Source organism: Xiphophorus hellerii, chromosome 2, assembly GCF_003331165.1.
Source record: "Xiphophorus hellerii strain 12219 chromosome 2, Xiphophorus_hellerii-4.1, whole genome shotgun sequence".
Classification (NCBI taxonomy): Eukaryota; Metazoa; Chordata; class Actinopteri; order Cyprinodontiformes; family Poeciliidae; genus Xiphophorus; species Xiphophorus hellerii.
Genome location: NC_045673.1, coordinates 5,747,364 through 5,768,733, shown reverse-complemented (window position 1 = coordinate 5,768,733; position 21,370 = coordinate 5,747,364). Strand labels below are relative to the sequence as shown.

The 21,370-nt window shown below is 36.5% G+C and overlaps 1 protein-coding gene across 1 annotated transcript in view; it reads left to right on the top strand.

Moving 5' to 3' along the window:
* reln (reelin) overlaps positions 1-21,370 on the top strand; it is a 158,674-nt gene that overhangs the window by 48,171 nt on the left and 89,133 nt on the right. The window contains 1 exon segment of the mRNA XM_032581667.1: positions 8,055-8,193. Within this exon segment, the coding sequence (XP_032437558.1) occupies positions 8,055-8,193 (139 nt within the window).

Sequence of the window (21,370 nt, the reverse complement as noted above, 5' to 3'; positions counted from 1 at the left end):
GATGGTAAAGTTCTAGTTCCACTGGCAGATTATTTCACATATAACAAGAAATGTTTCCCATGTTATAAGTAAAATAATCTGTTGGTAGAACAGGTTTTCAGCAACATTAAGGAATTATTTACTTAAAACAAGCTCCTATATTTTGTTGAAAAGTTACTTCTAAGTTAGTTTTATCTTACTTCAAGTGAACCAAAATATTTGCATATGAGGCAAGGTGAGGTAGCACTGCAAAAAACAAAATCTTACCAAGTATTTTTGGTCTAGTTTCCAGTGCAGATATCTTAGAATACTTGAAATAAGGCTAAAAACTAACTTACAAGTAATTTCTAAACAAGATGTAGAAGCTTGTTTTAAGTCAATAATTTCTTAAGTTGATGATAAAGTTCTAGTTCCACTGACAGATTATTTCACTTATCACATGGGGAAAATGTCTTGTTATAAGGGAAATAATCTACCTGTGCAGTCAGTACAGTTTAATCAATATTAAGGAATTAATTATGTGGAACAAGCTCTTAAATCTTGCTTAACAGTTACTTGGAAGTTAGTTTTGTCTTAATTCAAGTGAAGTAAGATATTTGACTAGAAACTAGACCAAAATTTCTTGGTAAGATTTTGTGTTTTTGCAGTGTATTTTTATGAGCCTCATTTTTTTAAAATAATCTACACTTTTCTCTGTTGAATCCAATATAAGTAACTAGATTAAACTGCATTGTGGGCCTTCGCTCCAAGCAATCTGCCATGTTAGTGTCGTTCTGATTGTTCTCCTTTCTGTGTTTGTGTTAGCATATCAGGCCTTGTGTTTACAGTATTATCAGTGTTATTCTGCAGGAATGTTGCAATTTCATTAAGCTTGTATAAAATTTTCAATTAATTCTGTAAAGTAAAGCCAGATAAGTTCACTAATTTACTTTTAGCTTAAAGGAAGGAACATACAACCAGACTCTTCTTGTCTCTCGAAGCATACATTGATTTTATCACGTGCTTTCCTATCACACAGAGCTCTGTTAATAAAGATATATTTCACAATGATCTTGAAAGCATTTTTAAAACCATTTAGCAGGCATTGATATAGTCCAGCCAAACACAGATGGTTCTCTCAGACTGGTGGCTTCCCATTGCCCCTCAAGCCAGACAAAGTTAAAGGACATTTTATGGATTCAGAGGAAAATAAAGCAGCTATTTGCTGCTCACCAGATGTCAAATGGTGTGCATGGATTTGGTAACTGTGCTCATAAGTTTAAATAAGTTGCCCTTTGAATCCTCACACCATAAAGCAGAAATGTTCGCTGTATTGCCAGTTAGAGCATGCTGGTCCTACAGTGATCAGCTGCTGCCAGGTTGAGCCACCAAGTGCCCATCTGCTGCACCAAGGAGATTTCTCGCTCCATGTATTTGACTTGTTTTAGAGCTTTTCTCCTCAAAGTCTATTAGACTGCAAGTAAAATGTTGATATTTTTTTAAAAAGCACACATTTTAAGGCTTCATTTTCTCTTTCGCAGGAATAGCACAAAAATTTACAAAGTATTTTTAGTTTAGCTTCCAGTGCAGATATCTTAGAATACTTGAAATAAGAAAAAGCGATCTTGCAAGTAACTTTTCAGCAAGAATAGGAGCTTAATTTAATTTAATATTGATAGTGGAAAACTACTTTTTCCACTGACAGTTTTTTTTGTTTGTATAATAAGACATTTTACCCATAAGTGAAATAATATGCCAATTGAACTGGCACATTTTCATCAATATTAACAAATTATTTACTTAAAAACAAGCTCCCATATCTTTCTAAAAAGTTAGAGTCTTATTTCATTTGTACTGAGATATTTGCACCAGAAACTACAGTAAAAGATATTTGGTAAGATTGTGTTTTTGCAGTGTTGTTTTTTTTTTTTTTACTACACAACTTTGTGACGTTTGCATTAAAACATCCACCACTAATAAAAATGACTTGTTTTGACATCAGTTCTTAACATTTTAGGTTATGCATAAAAATAACAGACCAAAAAAAACCTAGTTTTTATGGATAAATAGTCAGACTGAATATACATGAACAAAGGGCAGTCAATTTCCTCCTCCACTTTTATGGGAACTTAAAAAACATTCACGTAATTAGCTTCAAAGATTCATGTCAGAATGATGCTCCTACATCCACTGTTAGACATTTAATATGCTAACACACCCATTTCCTGTGTTTTTGACTGAGTTTGTTTGTGAGCAGGCGTGTGCGTGTGCGTGTGTGTGTGTGTGGGTGCTGGGGGTTCATATTAATAAAACAAGCTCGGCCGAGTTATATTGTGGGAGTTAGCAGGTCATCTTCCCCTGTCATTAATCACTGCTGACAGCTCATAAGTGTCCAATCTGCATGTGAAAGATTTGCATGTGTTTACATGTGTGAGCGTGTTTGTATTTGCATTTGCGTATTTGACTGACGCTAGATGCTCTACAGCACCAGCTTTTACTGTGGACAATTCATTAGAGGACGGTTGGACACACGATTCAAGCTACAAATGTCTAATCTGATTAAGTAAAAGCAGACTATTCCCTTTCCCTCAGAGTAGGTTGCAACCTAAGTGTCTTTGTTCAATGTTTTGGTATCCAGGATACTGATTAGTTCTTGCTTTCTGAAAATTTACATTTTCAGGAACAAAAAATCTGTTTTTTAATAACGGCAGAGAAAACTTCAAAGTCCACACTACCCAGAAATTTCTGAAAAATAGACTTCTACTAGGTCTGGACAATAAATCCATAATATATACAGTACATACCAAAAGTTTGGACACACTTTCTCATTGAATTCAATGAGAAGGTGTGTCCAAACTTTTGGTCTGAACTGAGTACAGACCAAAAGTTTGGACACACAGTTGTGTCCAAGCTTTTGGTCTGTACTGTATATTGCGATAGACATGTCCTCAATATCAATACATAATACGTCTGATAGAATATCCAATAATTTTACTGAACTCTGATTCAGAACCGCACGGCATTCTGGGGGATGAAGACAGAAGAAAGGCTTTAGCCACTCAACCTCTCACAGCTAGCTAAAAGGTTGGTGGAATCAACTAACTCACTCACTCTTTGGTTACCTAGCAACTCACTCACTCTTTGGTTACCTAGCAACTCACTCACTCTTTGGTTACCTAGCTGTGCTGAGTAACTGGCACAGCAGCTGGTTAGCCTGAAGAAGTTGCAACTTTTTCAATGAGAATGAAAAGTCAGAGGAAGATGTTTAACCTACAGATTATTGGGTTCGCAGAACAATTTGCAAAAGTGGCTGTGGATCTATTGAAGAACTACTTTAGCCTTTGTGTGAAAGTGGAAGAACTGGATTTTGGATCTGATTTCTTCTCACTGCACATGCAGTACTTTATATGGAAAACACTGCGTCAAATTAGGATTTCTGTTCAGAACAACATGCTCTGCACAGAAAACGCATTCAGATGTTTGAAGTATTTCGTTTTTTTATGCTTTTCTTTAAACTCGAAAACAAACTTTTCCTGAGTCATAAGATGTTGGTGGGCTGCGAACAACGGCTGTAAAATCTGCTTAATAAGATCAAGGATTCTCCCGTTTTTTTGCCTCCGAACATCTTTGTGTATCAACAAAATCAATCAAATTCATGTGATTTTAATGTTTGCTTGTCATCTGGAACTGCTTTCAAAGCAAAAATACATCTAGTTTTGTTTTGTTTGATTAAATCACTAATAGATTTTGACCAAGTTGACAGAACATTGACAAAACATAAATCAAGAGGAAGTTAAAAAAAAAAGCATCTCAGCTGCTGAGAATGTTAAATTCTAAGAAAACTTAAACGAGTGAGAAATGTTTTCAGCTGATGCAACCCAGGTGCTGATATGCATGGAGAGGGCTTTGCAACAGATTTTATTTTACAGTTGCCAAACAGCTTATGCATTTCTCTGCTTATTCTCTGGACAGCACCAGGAATGTTGGAGGTTTTTCTCCAGTCCAAGTTCACTAAACCTTGTTGCTCCTCTGGACGGTTGGGATTTGGATCACGCTGAATAATGGGGATTTCTTCCTGCTCTTCTTCTAACTCTCCGCTCTCAGACATGAAAGGAGAGAGGGACTGTTATTTGCATTTTTATGCCTTGGTATATTTTTCATGTGGGAATAGAAATTCGATGAGCAGAGTCAAGTCCCAGTGCTGCTGTGTCCTGAAGTGCATCAGGCTGCCTTTTCATCTTCACCTCTGCCTAACCGCTCCCTGCTTCCCCGAAACCAGACCTTTAGCTTACTTCTTCTGAAATGTGCATTTTGCTCTCTGTTTTATGTTTTTCTTTTTGCATTTTCATAATTTTTTCAAAAGTATAATTTCCATTTCCTTTTTTTGACTCAACAGGCACATTGGTGCTTTTTAATCACTCAATATCCTGTAAAATTAAAATCTTTCCAAGTAATTTTGGTCTAGTTTCTAGTGCAACTATCTTAGTTGACTTGAAATAAGACAAAAGTAACTGACAAGTAAACTTTAAGCAAAATATAGGAGCTAGTTTTAAGTCAATAATCCTTAATATCGATGAAAAATTACTTGTTCCACAAACATATCACAAACTTATCACAAGCCATTTTTCCCATGGTAAAGGTACATAATTTGCCAGTGGATGTAGTTCTTCTTTATCAATATTAAGAAATTAATGACTTAAACTTAGCTCTTGTTTCTTGTTGAAAATTGTCCAAGTTTACCTTGAAATAAGATAAAACTAAGACATTTGCACAAGAAACTACACCAAAAATATTTAGTAAGATTTGGGGTTTTTGCAGTGTACTTACGTTCTCTGATCTGTATTACAACAGTTGGCCATTTGAAAATGACAAAACATTAGCAGTTTCCATTACAAATGTGTGCAAAACTTTGTTGATATTCCGCTAATGGAAAAAATCCCACAATCAAATGTGAATAAGTTTGTTCATGTGATATTCATTAAAAACATGCCGTGCCATAATTCTCTTCCACTTCCTGTTAGGGGTGCACCAATTTATTGGCCGGCCGATTTCTTGGTGCCGATTTCCTTAATTTTGGGAGAGCTGTGATCGGCCGATTTTTACATGTGAAGAAGATCTTATCCACCAATCTTATCTTGCTTGGCAAAGGTCTAAATATCAATCACTGTGCTCTTTATCTCTCCGGTGAGAAAGGTTTGATTGGCAGACTGGCCCACCAAGTTAATTCTGCACGTTTACAATTAACAATAGTTGCCTCACTGTTGTCGACTCAACAACTTTCTTGCTATATTGAGCAACATTTCAGACCAAAGAAATTGCTATCGGCTAAAATCAGAATCCGCAGGTTAAGCTTTTTAAAAGATTGGTAATCGCCAATCGGCCAGAAAACTGCAATCGGTGCACCCCTACTTCCTGTTGTTTTCTGTGTCTTTTCCATCAGTAGTCCTATCCGGTTTTTGATCTCGTGACTCGTGTTGTCCAAAAAAAGGGTTTCCATTGCAATTTTGTGAAATACACTAATTGTGATAAAGCTAAAAAACTTTTAGCAAAAACATTTAATCAAAAAACGTGATATTTTGGAGAAAATGGCGTATTTTTGTCAAGCAAATTTATTTTTCCAATTCCAATTTGTGCAGTCATACGGTCAATGAAAATGCAGCTATTGCTGAAAAATTACATGCAAGTCAGTTTTATTTCAATTGTACCGAGACATTAGCAGTAGAAACTAGCCAAAAATACCTGTTAAGATTTGGGGTTTTTTGCAGTTCAGTACACTCCAATGTTGTAAAACACCTTAAATTTAAAACTTCTCTTTTAGGGATGCTTCAGTCAGATAATGCAAGTATCTCACATGGTAGGTTTTGACCTGCGTTTCTGTATAATTAATTTATTAAGTCTTGGATCATCTGTGTGACATATGTGGAAAATCCACCACTTCCAGTTCAGCTTCCAAGGCTGACTTCACTCTAATAAAGTTCCTTTAACCCTTGTTCGAATGTTTATGTGTTGGGTTATGCGTACGATAAATTGCAACCATTAAGCCGAGAGGGTTAATGGTTGAAGGCAAGGTGAATGGAGAACAGCCGCACTATTAGTGGGTGATTACATCTCATTCTGTCATTACACTCCAGCACCTCGTTAGCATGGTTAAAGGCAGCTTTTGCTCTCTACCTCATAAATCTGACACATTAGGACCACATACTGCATGTACACATGTCCTGTGAAAAGGTTGTAAATGTTATTGTGTCGCTAATTTTTCATTTTGACTTGCAGTTGAAAATTAATTCTTTTTTTCCCCACATTATAAAAAAAAACCTCCAAACATAAAAATTCAATATAAATCCTAATTAATATATGGTTTGCAATGTACAAGCATGTTTGTTTGCCAACAGCAATGATAACTAGGTCTGTTTGTGTCATGGCACACAAACACGAGCAAAAATTTAAAGCAATGGAATTAACAAGCACATTCACACACTAACACACTGCTAACATTAGGAGTGTTTATAAATGCTCAACTGAGAGGTCAGTTTTATTCCTGCCAAAAGGGGGTGTAAATATTTCTGTTTCAGAAAATTTGCTTTCAGACACACACACTCACACCATCAGTGCATATTGATCTGCACATTGATTCTAAGGATATTAAAGCTTCGGTGTTATTAATCACAGCTGATTACATTTTCAGTGAAGTGAGAATTTATTAAGAAGACAAGAAGGTTCTGCAGCTTTCAGCATACAAAAGCCTTGCAAAATAATTGACACCCTTTGCACTTATCATGTTAAACCCCTTAAATTTGATTTGGTCTTATAGGGTTTTATGTGAATAAAGCAAAGTAGTAAATAATTGTGCTATACTGCAGAGTAACATCTTTAGTTGCACACTGCAAAAACACAAAATCTTACCAAGTACTTTGTCTAGTTTCTAGTGAAAATATCTTAGTACTGAAATAAGAAAAAATAAAAACTTTTCAGTACATTATAGGAGATTGTTTTAAGTCAATAATTCCTTAATATTGATGAAGAAATACTAGTCTTGTCTTGCTATAAGGGAATATTGCAAATCAAAATGTCTGTTCCAACGTCCAACCTGACTGAACTTGAACTTTGCTGCTAAAAAGAACAGTTTAAAATATCCGGTTGTGCAAGGCTGTTAGCAACATTCACAAAAAGACGTGCGGCTACAATCGCAATGAAATGTTTCCCTGCAGAGCATTGCCCCACAGCAACATGTCTCACTTTTGAGGATTTTATTTAAAGAAATGTTTTTAAAAAAATGTTTTTTTCTGTATACTGAAAGGCTCTGCTTTGTTTGTGTATCACATGAGATCCTAATAACCTGCACCGATGTTTGTAGTTGTAATATGATGAAAATGTGAAAAAGTTCAAGACTTAGGGATGTTTTTTCAAAATACTGTTTCTTTCTACATCAGAAACCCTAAACTGCTAGATAAGCTTATGTTTGCATAGGACCAAGGTACGCTGACAATTTGAATTAAAAAAAAGCTTTTCAGTTTGAGAAATATATACCTGAGTTGTTTTTGTGACTGCTGCTGCACAGCTTTGGTGTCTCGTTTAGGGACGGTAAATTATTCAGCCGTTCAGGATGTCTGAAGATTGATTGATGCGTTTGCTGGTGTCCTGGCCTTGCCTCTTGCCATAAAAAGGAAAAATTCTGTGACATGATGTCTTTCCAACTATGCAGTTATAGTAACCAGAACGCACTTTAATAAGAGCGGCGCTACAGAGCGACGCCGCACTGGAAAGTGTAAAGATGCATTTTGAGGAAAAAAGAGGGAGAGACGGAGGGGAGAAGCAAAGAGAAGAGACGGTAAATGTAAAAATAATTTAAAAAGATGAAAAACAAACTTGTGAGGTAAAAAATAACAGTAGAATATCATCACTGATGGGTGGAAAAGGAAAGTAAATACAAAGAAACTGGATTTATTGGGTATTTAAAACTAACCAAATATTATCAAAGTGTTTAAATTTCATACACGGGGTCTGCTTAGTTTGTACAGTCGGTTAACTTCATCTCCTATGAATCTCCTTGTTGCTCTTTCCATTAATTTCTCTTCTTCTTCTCTGTTGTGATCCAGGTGTGATACCAGATCGCCAGTTTGCTGGAACCCAGTTCGTCTGCAGTGTTGTGGCCTCTCATGTCAGCCATCAGCCCTCCACCAGTTTCAGTTTCGTCTGGATCGCCCCGCCGCCGGGCACCGGCTGCGTCAATTTCCTGTAAGTCTGCTGTCAAATTCACACAAAGAAAAGAATAAAACAGAAAGAAAGCGGTGCAGATGGGTGGTTTTGCTGGTAACTTTACAGCTGCTGCTCCAGACATGGAAGTTATAAACTTATTTGTTAATGACTTTAGGCTCCGTGCTAAACCAGAAAGGCTAAGAGCGGCTCATCAGCTGCATTAAAGTTTGCTTTTCCTCCTAAGGCCCCCCTGCATCTTAGTGTTTGCAGCCGGAAATTTTGCGCATGCGCACGATGCTGGAGGGCAGAAAGATGAATCTTTTATATGTTGTCCATAGCTGCGCTGCCGCAGTAGAACAACTCCGTTAACTAAATGAAATCTGGAGATGTAGGTATTATTAGTTTAGTTAATCTAGAGCCACGGCAAAGGGAAAAAAATGCAGAAAAACCATTCAAGAACAACTGAGAACCACTTTTTTCTCACTCTCTGCGTCGGCTAAGCTATGCGAACTTGTTGCAATCCTTGTCGCAGGTTCCCAACAGGATTTAGATGTTGGTCAGACCTAATGTGCTTTGATCCAAATATTTCTGTTAATTTTGGGTCTATGTGCAGCTTTAGTGTCAACCTTCAACCAAGTCTCCACACTGTAAAACATTTGAGCCGCTTTTAGTTGTGTCTATTATCTTCTACTTTTAAGTTAAATAAATTTATCCAGTTTTAGATTTTGAACCTAAATGTGAGTTTGTGAAAGATAAACTTACAGCAGTAAGTTGTGTTCACTTTTTATTAATTTAGTCAAACCTCCAAGAGTTGAATAAACTAGTTTTTAGGTTAGCACTTAAAAAACTGGAAGAAGAAAAAGACAGGAGTGCGAACTATTTCCCAGAATGCTTAGCGGCATGTTTTTGTCTCCTGAGATGGAAGTGCGTTACATTGATCTGACTCTTGTGTTTTATTAAGGCAAATGTTCATTTTAATGCAATTCTCAGTTAGCAAAGCTTGAGGATAATGTCCTGTTCACACTAAATGTTTCTGAGCTGAATTCATTGGGATGTTTAATAAAATTCATTATCAGATCAGAAATTTGTTCCTGCAGTTTGAAACAAGAATTTAAATTATTCTAAAGTAAAATAAGTATTTATTTTAACTTGATATTGAGAGTAAAATAAAAGAGAAATGTGGCTCTTTAACTGGATGAGGGCAGTTTTTTTTTCTTGCATATTGTGAAACAATTGTTTGGTTTAAACTGCAGCATTAAGTTAAAACTCACAATTCAAGATTAATGAAGTTAAAAAAACAAATGTTTAGACAACTTGTCTCTTGTTGTTAAATCAACTTTAATTTCTAAGTTAAAACCAAAACAATTTTCTTGTCGACTTAAATTGCATTTTCAAGACAGCAAGTGGACTTTCATTTTCAAGTTAAACCACCTGTAAATGTTTTACAGTGTACTTTTATTGTATCAAAACTAGCACTCATTCAATTCTGTAATTTTCCCTTAAATTACAGAATTGTGGAATGCAAAACTAATAATTTGTTCAGAAAACTGAAGTGTAAAAGTGGAATGTTCATCTTTATATTACACGTTTGGGTTAAGCGTCCGGGCTCTGACCTCATTATTCTGTGTCCATGCGGCTTAACATGTCATGGATTGATGAGAACCGCCACCCAACTTACAAATCTTTCTCTCTTTTTCGACCTCATTACTGAACTCTCTTTACAACACTCAAAAACTGCTTGGCTAAATTCCTGGAATGTCTCAGCTAATTTTCAGACTGAGAATTTTATAGAGCGACCGACGGAGAACAATTCAACACGACAGCTCTGCTAAATTAAAGCTGCCATTTAGACGATATCCGCCACAATAAATGGATTTACTGGCTTTTTCCATCTGCCAACTCACACTTTTACTGTCCAGCTTGTGTGTCGGCTTGCGCGGGTTGTGTTTTTGTCTGAGGACTTGTGTGTTCATGCATGTGAAAACCGCAGAACTGCTGATGACAGCTGGACAACTGTATGGCAATCAGAGTCCCTGCAGTTGACCTTATCAAAGTCAGTCCTTTGCACTCCAGCTGACTGGAAATGCTTCTCAAAAATACTCAAACCTTTCAATAAAACACTTTTACGCTAGTGGTTTTTTAGCCATATAGAAATTGGTTTATTTTGCAAAACTGCAATGGAAACACTTTTTTTTGCATAAGACGAGTCAGAAGATCAACAACTGGATGTTACTAGTGGTGGAAAAGACAAAGAAGACGACAGGAAGTAGTAGGAGGATGATGGTGCAGCATGTTTTTTAAATGACAAATGTGAACAAACCGATTCACATTTGATTTTAATTGTGTTTCTTAACATTAGCTGAATATCAACAAAGTTTTGCAAACATTTGTAATGGAAACACAGTTCTCCCTACTTTGGTGAGAGAATTGTTACTCTGTCAGTTATAAGCCTGTGTGAATTTTATTGTATTGTTTTTCATTTATTGTGAAAAACGTCTTGTCATGATAAGAATTTTGATTTATTTTGTTTATTTAGCATTGGCTGTTATACTCCTAACTGCACTGGCTGAACAAATTAAAGTTGTATTTGATTAACTTGTGAAGCTCTTTGTGTATTTAAGTGAGCTCTACTGGTGCAGAGTTAAGAAATAGATTTGTAATTCAGTACATTTATGTCTGTGTTCTGAAAAATAAGATACATTTTAAGTCAATTTGGATTGGTGTCAGCCATTGCTAAACCTCAGATATCTGCATCGGTATCAAAAGTGAAAATAGTGGATCGGTGCATCCTTAATCAGAACTTATTCAGCAATTGTATTTCCATTTCCCCTTTCATGCATTAAAACATTTTCAGAAAATCCAAGTGAATGTAACAAACATTTTTTTAGAAAGTTTTTTCAGAATTTGCCATTTCCATCAACCTTCTTTTATGTGATCCTTCAAAATGCACATAAAAAAAACCTAGATGAAAACACGGTTATCTACAGTTTATTCATGACATCTGATTTGATAAAAGTGTTTGGAAAATCTCTTTTCACTTTCCTGCACATAATACTAAAAGTCATCAGTTTTATCATGCCTTGATTGATACAAAAAGTGTTTTCTGCAAGCGAGCCAAGAAGTGCTTAAATTGAAGACGCAGACATGCTCTGTCCTTCAGAAGGCTGGAACCGGTCCACCACTGCATTAATATGGGCCCTGTGAGCAGTTTTATGGCTGATATTGTGGGATTGTCCCTGGTAACATATCACTTGCAGCTGAGTGATAGAGTGCAGTGATGTGGGCATCCAAAAGAATTAATTTTCTGGATGGCTGTAAATTGCCACCAAAAGAGAAGGCCAGGCCTTGGAGAACAGATGAGAAGAAGAAGAAGAGATGGAGGAAGGTGGCGAGCACACATACATCCAAAAGTTATTGCTCTACAGAAACCTCACTGAAACAATGTTGGACTCTTTCTGGAAAGTGTTTTACACTACTGTCACAGCTGAGGCAGACACTGAAACAAACCAAAGCATGTTTGTGCAAACAGCTTCTGTTTGTTGGATTTCTGTGGCAGGCATAAGATGTTGAATATCCACTCCATGCTCACCGTCATTGACTGTGTATGTGGTGGCAGGATACGATACCTTAAATCAAAGGTTTTTTAATCCCATCACCAGACTTGAGGTATTATGTCTGAAATTCTGAATGGAAAACAATAAACTGTTAACCTGGAAGTTGGCTGGATCTGGTGGCGGGGGAAGCTGACAGATAGTGGCTATTTCTTCAAATGAATGGTGTATTTTTGGAGTAAACTTGAAGTATTTGTAACCAACACTCTATAAAGTCAACTGTTCCTGGTAATTTTTACTGCCTAATTAACCTAACGTTGTGGATTTTGATGAAAAATGGCTGCCAATTTTCTTACACTGAGTTGCAGATGGGAATCTATTATGCAAAACTCATATCTTGCTCATTTTTGTACTTCCATTTGGGTTTCTACTGCTTCTAAAAACAACCTAAGCACTAAAACACCCACCCAGCTGGTTTTTGCCAACAAGTTTATGTTTTTTGGTGTCTGGAAAAGGTTTAAGAAACCTTCCAAATGCAATGTCACAAATCAGCAGAGACTGTGCCGTTAGCAACCCAAGGGAAGCCTAGTTCTGTTACCTAGCAACCCCAGGGAAGCCCAGTTCTGTTACCTAGCAACCTAAGCTGAGTTCCAGCATGTTTGGTTAGCTGGTTTTAAAGCTGTATGAGCTTTTCAATGTTTAATGTATTCTTGTTGGTTGTAAGGTTGTATAATTGCACATCTGTTTGCAGCCATTTTCACATCTGAGTGTAAACATGGAGTTTGGGGGCGTGGCCAACTGTAGCTTATTTGGATTTAAAGTGATAAGAAGCCCTAAAACTAGAAAAACAAAATTTCGGAAGAAATTTAGCCGGGGCCTGCCGAGGCGCGCCCGTGGGGTTCGGGCCCGGCGTCGTCGCGCCACAAATCGGCGTCGACGCTAAAGAACGCCGCGACGTGATCAGTGGCACGCGGAGAACCGCAAGAACGTTAAGCGAGGCGGACGTGCACCATTCGGTACGATTTAAAATGTTGTCAAGGCTTTTATTTTGGAAGTTTTGTTAAACTTCATTTCAAAGGGCCAAACTAATCCCATGCGTAATAGTCCTTGGGTTAAAATAGTTATATAATGCTCAAAACACAAGTGGCTGATGTAAAAATATTCAAGGCTTTTATTTTGAAATTTTCAGTATGCTTCATTTCAAAGGGCCAAACTAATACCACGTGTAACAGTGCTTTGGATGAAAAAGTCAAATGAAGCAAAAAAGAGCATTACATGATGTAAAAATATTCAAGGCTTTTATTTTGAAATTTTCAGTATGCTTCATTTTAAAGTTCTGAACTAATACCACGTGTAAGAGTGCTTTGGATGAAAAAGTCAAATAAAGCCAAAAAGAGCAATTACGTCATGTAAAAATATTCAAGGCTTTTATTTTGAAATTTTCAGTATGCTTCATTTCAGAGGGCCAAACTAATACCACGTGTAACAGTGCTTTGGATGAAAAAGTCAAATAAAGCCAAAAAGAGCAATTACGTCATGTAAAAATATTCAAGGCTTTTATTTTGAAATTTTCAGTATGCTTCATTTCAAAGTTCCGAACTAATCCCATGTGTAACAGTGCTTTGGATGAAAAAGTCATATACGGCCAAAAAGAGCAATTACGTCATGTAAAATATTCAAGGCTTTTATTTTGAAATTTTCAGTATGCTTAATTTTAAAGTTCCAAACTAATCCCATGTGTAACAGTGCTTTGGATGAAAAAGTCACATAAAGCCAAAAACAGCAATTACCTGATGTAAAAATATTCAAGGCTTTTATTTTGAAATTATTATTATGCTCCATTTTAAAGTTCCGAACTAATCCCATGTGTAACATTGCTTTGGATGAAAAAGTCATATACGGCCAAAAAGAGCAATTACGTCATGTAAAATAGTCAAGGCTTTTATTTTGAAATTTTCAGTATGCTTCATTTCAAAGGGCCAAACTAATACCATGTGTAACAGTGCTTTGGATGAAAAAGTCAAATAAAGCCAAAAAGAGCAATTACATGATGTAAAAATATTCAAGGCTTTTATTTTGAAATTTTTGTTAAGCTTCATTTCAAAGGGCCAAACTAATACCATGTGTAACAGTGCTTTGGATGAAAAAGTCAAATAAAGCCAAAAACAGCAATTACATGATGTAAAAATATTCAAGGCTTTTATTTTGAAATTATTATTATTCTCCATTTTAAAGTTCCAAACTAATCCCATGTGTAACATTGCTTTGGATGAAAAAGTCATATACGGCCAAAAAAAGCAATTACCTGATGTAAAAATATTCAAGGCTTTTATTTTGAAATTATTATTCTCCATTTTAAAGTTCCAAAGTAATCCCATGTGTAACAGTGCTTTGGATGAAAACGTCAAATAAAGCCAAAAAGAGCAATTACGTCATGTAAAAATATTGAGGGCTTTTATTTTGAAATTTTCAATATGCTTAATTTTAAAGTTCCAAACTAATCCCATGTGTAACAGTGCTTTGGATAAAAAAGTCACATAAAGCCAAAAACAGCAATTACATGATGTAAAAATATTCAAGGCTTTTATTTTGAAATTATTATTATGCTCCATTTTAAAGTTCCAAACTAATCCCATGTGTAACAGTTACTGAGTTAAATCAGTTATATACAGTCCATAGCAGCGGGTAGTTCAAAAGGCCAGTTCTCAGTCCTGATCTGTTTCAACTGAGGATAGATAGAACTACAGCGATGCGTATTTGTAGTCCAAATCAGCAGCCAATAGCCTCTTGAGTTCCGTTGCCATGGTAAATAATGGTCTCAGCAGGTGTGAGCTGTGAGTCATACATGCTCAAACACACAATTGTGTGTTTGAGCCTACACGTTTTACTGAAAAAAAGCATTGGAAACAAATCCTTCGTGTTCGGGAACCGTAATACATATTCGAAAAGCGTTTCGAGCGTATAAGAGGCCTATGTGTCTTCTGCGATAGTCCCGAGATTCATATCTGTACCTCAGTCAGAGCATTTACAGCGATGAGAGAAAGAAATGTTGTGCCCAGATCTGAAATTCTATTCAAATACATGGGAGAGAGCCTCAGACAGCCTCAGAAAATCCTGTCGCATGACTTTGCTCTGAAGCACCGTGACAGAAAACCGTACGGTCTAGATAAATTTCGAAAACATTTTACCGGAGCAGACAGGCGTATCAATGTCAGGACCGATTTTGATACTAATCGTGCGATATTTGTGGGCGTGATGGCGATTTCAAAAATGATTTGGGCTGAAAAAGTTGTCTTCATCTCTCACTCTAAGCAGCCAGAGACGCACTCTAACTTTAGGAAAAATGAGAAACTTTGGGTCGCTTAGAGGCAAATTGTGGACAAACCGTAACTGGTATCGACGAGCCGTCTTCACTTTCGAAGAGATCACAGACGTATCTACAAAATGAAATTTGAATGGCATTTCTAGGTGAAATTGTGACGACACAGAAAATCCTCAAAAATAGGGTATTTCTAGGATTTTTCCCATTGACTTATAATGGGGGTTTTTTCGTAGTTTTTTGCGAATTATGTCGCCACGTTAAGCCCAAATCCCACCAAAAGTAATAGCTGGAATGGCGTGAATTTTCTGCACGTTTTGATACCTCATTTGTAGGTGTGCACCCAGCGGTACGAGCCGCATTAACGGTTACGGAAGAAAAATAAAGAAGAAGAAAGAAACACTTTCTCCGACAATAGTAATAGGTTCCTGCCATTGCTTTGCATGGCAGGCCCCAATAACAATCCTTCTGAAAGGAAAAGACAGAAATAACAATCTGTTAATGATTTTGTGCAGAAAATGTAATGATCAAGTCTTTTATAGCCCATACATCTAAGCTAACCTGTTCAAAAAGACATAATAGGTCACCTCTAACCAAAAAAGGTTTACTGAAATTGATGTTTTAACAAGTTTGTCAATTAATTTGCATAATAAAGTTTAATAAATGTTCAGTGAACCCACTAGATTGAGTCTGACAAAATATCAGACATCTTTCTATGTTTGTCATGAGACCTGACCTATCTTTCCCAGGGCTCCTAATTTACCCAGTTATTAGTCTGCTCCATTGATTTGTTTGTATTCAAGTCAATCAGTCGACTCTGTTTTATCATGAAGCCACTGCTTAATGACCTTTCATCCTTATTAAAGCTCCTCAAAGGCCTCTGGCCGCAGGGCGCATGAAGGTTTACTGAAAATGTTAAGCCAAGAAAGAAATAATTGGCTGAAGATAACAAAATATTTGTCATGGATACAGACCAGTGAGGAAGAAATGTGGAAGATAAAACAAAAATCTGAATATTTTAATGTCCAATTTTTAAAAATATTTCAGATTTAAATTTATTAACTTATTTACGTTTTCTTTACCTACAAATCAGTTATTTGTATCACTTGATTATACACTCTTGTGTTCGCAAATTACTGAAATTCAAAGCATTTTCCAAGTCTAGAAATTTTTTTTTTTTTTTTACATTTTTTTCAGAATTTATTTCTAGTCCTGTTTTGTAAGTGTTGTAATTAACTGTTATCCGTCCGTCCGTCCGTCCGTCCGTCCGTCCGTCCGTCCTTCCGTCCGTCCGTCCGTCCATCCATCCATCCATCCATCCATCTCTTCACATTCATGATGCAGATTAGGTATTAAAAGCTTGAAAGTAAACATTTATAGTCATAATTGCACAATTGTTTGAGTTTTACTTTATCGAACTTAGTGTAATAAAATAATAAACTTAAAAACAAAGAAAATAATTTGAAGACAAAAGCAAGCAAAAGAAAAACAACTTTAAAGTATATTTTTATGTTTAAAGGAGTGGGTATTTTTACACCTATCCGTCTTACATAAGTAGCACCATCCAATAAATTATTATTTAAGTTCATTGAAGCTAAAAACACAGAGTTCTAAGGATTTAATTTTGTAAAATTGTGAAATTTTGCCAATAAAAATGCATAGAGACCCTGTCTCAAGTTTTCCTCTGTATTTATATCGGGTTATTTCCCAAAGGAAAGGCCGTGACCCCTGTAATTATGTCCACACCCCAGTGTGCACACAGACTCAGGTGCACACACTTAGCTGTTCGGGATACGCCACTTCTAAAATCGATAATGCTACATATTGTCCACATCACCAGAATCCCACATCCTCATTACCAAAAGGTCACTGTCCCACCTGCTGGGTTGGTGGTCATTTTATCAGTCTGAGATTAAATAGAAGGTTGAAATAAAAAAAAGTAGCATAATGAACCAGCTTTCCCAGATGGACTGTATGCTGGTGTCGGATTATTTGTCCGTGATCAGCCCTGCTCAGTTTTGATGAAAACCAGACACGACCGCTTGCTTGGAGTCATCTCTCGTTCGCTGACTCTAAGTAAATGTAGTTAATTCTTCCCAACATCCAGTCTGACCCAGATGCTTTGTGACAGGCAGAGAAATCTTTGTCAATGCATTAAGCTTCCTTGAGTTTTCATGTATCAGAGTTTCTCTTTTTGCTTTTAAAGGGGCAGTATTATGTATCTTCCATGCACAGAGTGACATTTTATAACTGCATTGTTATAAAAATGCTGTGTATATCAAATAAGACTTAAAAGAAATTTGACTTCATAATTTAATGCCTTGAAATTGGGCCTCTGTCTCTTTAAAAACTCCTGTTCTTTCTGAAACGCTGCCTTCAGGAAGTAATCTATTAACCCTTTGACAACATTTTACCGGCGTTTCACCGAAAAGTGTCACAATTCCACCAGGTGTTTGCTAATCACTGCAGGCTAGTCTGAAAGAGCCGAGTCGGGTAGTCATAGAGGAGGGCTGCTCTATGAGGCCAAAGCTTTTAAACTGCAGCTTTGAGGAGGAGCTGCGCCTCGAAGGCGGGGCTAGGTCCAGCCAGGCATTTTGCACAGCTGAATGGTTGCCATGGCGATTAAAGGACTTCTCTAACATGCATGAAAAAATCAAGGCAACACTCCAGCTAGGTTTTTTGATGAGGGAATAAAATTATAACTTGATGTAAAGATAAAAAAAGTTGATTTTACATAACACTGCCCCTTTAAGTATTTCTTCGGATCACATTAAGCTGCTCACATCCCAGATTTTTCCTTCATCTCATATTCACCCCAAAGTAAGTAGCTACAGTTGTTTTCTTAATCTTTTCCATTATTACCTACTTGCACCAGTCAAGGTCAATTGCTCTCGTCTTTAAGCTCCATACTGAGAGCAGTAACCGTGTTTCTTCTGGCTGTATTTGGAGCAATAACTATCAATGACCCCGGGCTAACAAGCAGGTAATTTGCCAAACAACTCCCAAATCCCTCTTCTGTGCAGCTTCATTAAATTTGCATGCTCTCTAAGAGCCCTTTTCCAATTAATTAATTCAAGGGTGGAGGGAGTGGATGGTGGAGTCGCACAAACCAGAGTTAGGTACACCTTTTTGTGCATAAGGATGAAGAAAATCTTTAAACTGTATTGTATGAGTGCTGAAAATAAGATATTTTTCAGCTGAAATGTGATTCTTGTTTCTGCCCTGTGTTGTCCAGGTCAGTAGGGTCATAAACGCAGCTGGAGTCCTCAACGCCGGGGATAAATCAACCAATTAGGGCGTGTTATTTTAAACGGAGAGGTCCAAATGCTCCAAATCAGCGCTGGCAACAGAGACCGCACCCCACTGAAACTCCACCTATTTATCATAATTACAAAACGGGCTTAGTGGGCTGGAAGAGAAGATGAGCTTTTAATTGGGGTTCCTGGAGAATAGTGGCTTTTTTTCCTCTAACTAGGAAAGTGTGTGTTCTCTATTCTCACATGTTAGACACTCATCACCATCTTTCTTAGTTATTTCTTGACAGTAGGGTTGGACTTAAGAAATGCCTTAATTTAATGAAGTGTTGAAAACATTCCCCAAAGATTGTGGTCCATTTGGGCACCAAGCAAATATCCCCCCAAGTGCGAACCGTTGATGCAACTATGGCTGCAAACAATAATTATTTTAGTAATAGATCATTCTATCAATTATTTGGAAGATAAATCAATTAATCAAATAAAAAAATTTTGCCACATTTTTCTATCTTGTTAAAAATAAAAAAAAATTATGAGCCAAAAAGGTATAAAAAGCATGTTAGAGACATTTTTATACAATATTAAAATTACATTAAAAGATGGAAATAAATGATTCAATTCCCTTTTTAAATAAGGAAATTTACATTTTATTGCCTAAATTGCAGTAATAATTCCTTCATTTAATTAAGTCATTTTTGCATCGACCAATTGTGAATTGAATAGCGGAAAGTGCTTAATCAGAGATTTTGTTTTTTACAGAATTTGAACCAGGTCAAGTTAAATCTGCCACTTGAGAAATTTGGGGTAGAATATATTTGAACACCTTTTTTTTTTTAATCTTAAATGCAAAACGTACATATTTTTGTACAGTTTTTGCGTAAGCACCTGCTCTGTGTTGTTATTTCATCAAATTACACTGTACACTCCTGATTGAATTTAATCTATTACTAAATAAGTTGATTATTTCAGCATTCGATTAATCATGATTAAACCGATTAATCATTTGCAGGCCTAGACGCAAGTTAAATATTAGAGTACAGAAAATTGCTGGCCTTGTTTGCTTTTGTGGTACATATAATGTATTCATTTATTCTTTCTTTTTAAGCAGCAGTTTATTTAACATGTATTTGCGGCTTAGGGTAAATCAGCAGTCTATATAATTTGTGCGTGTGGTTAGCAGGGAGCTGTCAAGCCGGTTTCTGGGGGATACTTACGGCCAACAGCAACATGTAATCTAACATGGATGACATGGATGGTAATTACCCAGTCCCAGCCCTTTGGGGAACTCTGAGTGACAGCCTGTCCATCTGCATACATGTTACCGCCGCTCCTACATAGCTTAGAGAGTCCATGTGTGTGCCTGCTTTGCTTTTACTGGCTCGCCTCGCCACTTGACAGCAGATTGTGGTATTTGACTGACAAGGCCATCAACCCTTCCCCCTTAAATCATTTTTTCCCTCTGACCAAATCCAAACCCTGCTGCCTTCTCTTCCTATCCACTCTCCATTCTCTCTGAAATTTCTTCATAATTATGAGTGTTTTGCTTATTTCCAATTCAACACTTTGACAGATGGGGCGCGGGTGACTTGTACAGCTCACTGAGCCCACTGCACTGAACCCCATTGAAAACCTCCTGGTTATTCCACCAAATGCTGATTCCTGAACTCTTCCTGAGTTAAAACATTAATATTGTTGTTTCTAAATGAATATGTACTTGTTTTCTTTGCATTATTTGCATCATTTTTGTTATTTTGACCATTTCTCATTTTCTACAAATAAATAAAAATTTTTACTTGAAATTTCCAAGACATGTTCATCAATATTAAGGAATTATTTACTTAAAACAAGCCTCTATATTGACTTTACAAGCTACGTTGTCTTATTTCAAGTGTATTAAGATATTTGCACTAGAAACTGGTCCAAATGACTTGGTAAGATTTTGTGTTTTTGCAGTGTAGTGCCACAAAAAACACAAGTTTGATTGTGTTCAAAGAGTCAAGTCCTTATTATATTATCAGACTATATTAAAGGACAACCAAAAACGTTGTAAATTTTCACAAGTCTGTTAATGCAGCACATATAAGTTATACAAATATCTTGAAAAAATGAAGAGCCCACTGTACCGACCCCCGTTGAAAACCTCTTGGTTATTCCACTAAACATTGATTTCTGAACGCTTTCTGAATTAAAACAGTAGTGTTGTTGTATCTAAATTAACATGAACTTGTTGTCTTTGCATTATTTGAGGTCTGAAAGCACTACTTCTTTTTAGTTATTTTGACCATTTTTCATTTTCTGCTAATAAATACTAAATTTTTGCTTTGAATTTCAGAGACATGTTGTCAGTAGTTTATAGAATGAAAGAACAATGTTCATTGTACTCAAACATATACCTATAAAAAGTTAAATCAAAGAAACGGGTCATTTTAAGTGGTCTTTTATCTTTTTCCAGAGCTGTATTTTCATAAAATTAACTCCAATTTGAATCCACAAGGAAGAGAAGAGCGGAAAAAACCCTACACATATTACACCCCCTAATTGCCCCACCCACTGAACTAAGGAAAAAACGAATAAAATTAACATTTAGCTGCTCTTTTTATGTTTGTGTGGGTTCCAGAGAGTGGATGGACTAATGAGAGAGACACGCTGAGGAGCCACTGGTGGGTGACGGCAGACAGACACCGGGGTCATGCTGCTCAGATCAAACACGCTTCGGCTTAGACTAACTGCTCTCTCCTGGCTTCTGTTTTAATCATAAACACGCTCTGAGAGAACCACTCCTGCTCTCAAATAGTCTAAATTAAGCAACAGACTCTTTCTCTCTAAATTGTTTTTTATTTTCACTCTTTGCAAAACAATGCTTTACTGTTTAAGCTGAGATTTAGTGCTAAACTGTGTAGGAAGTGTGCTTTCTAAAGAGGATCTCTCCTTCCCAGCCACCAAGCAAAATCCACTAAGTGAGCTTGAGGTGTTTACTAAATATTTAAGGGCCTTGTTCCTACATCTTCCACCCGCTGTTCGTTACGCATCATCTTTTATTCATAAATACCAAACCTTAAATTAGTTTTCACCAATTCTGAAATATGAGTGTA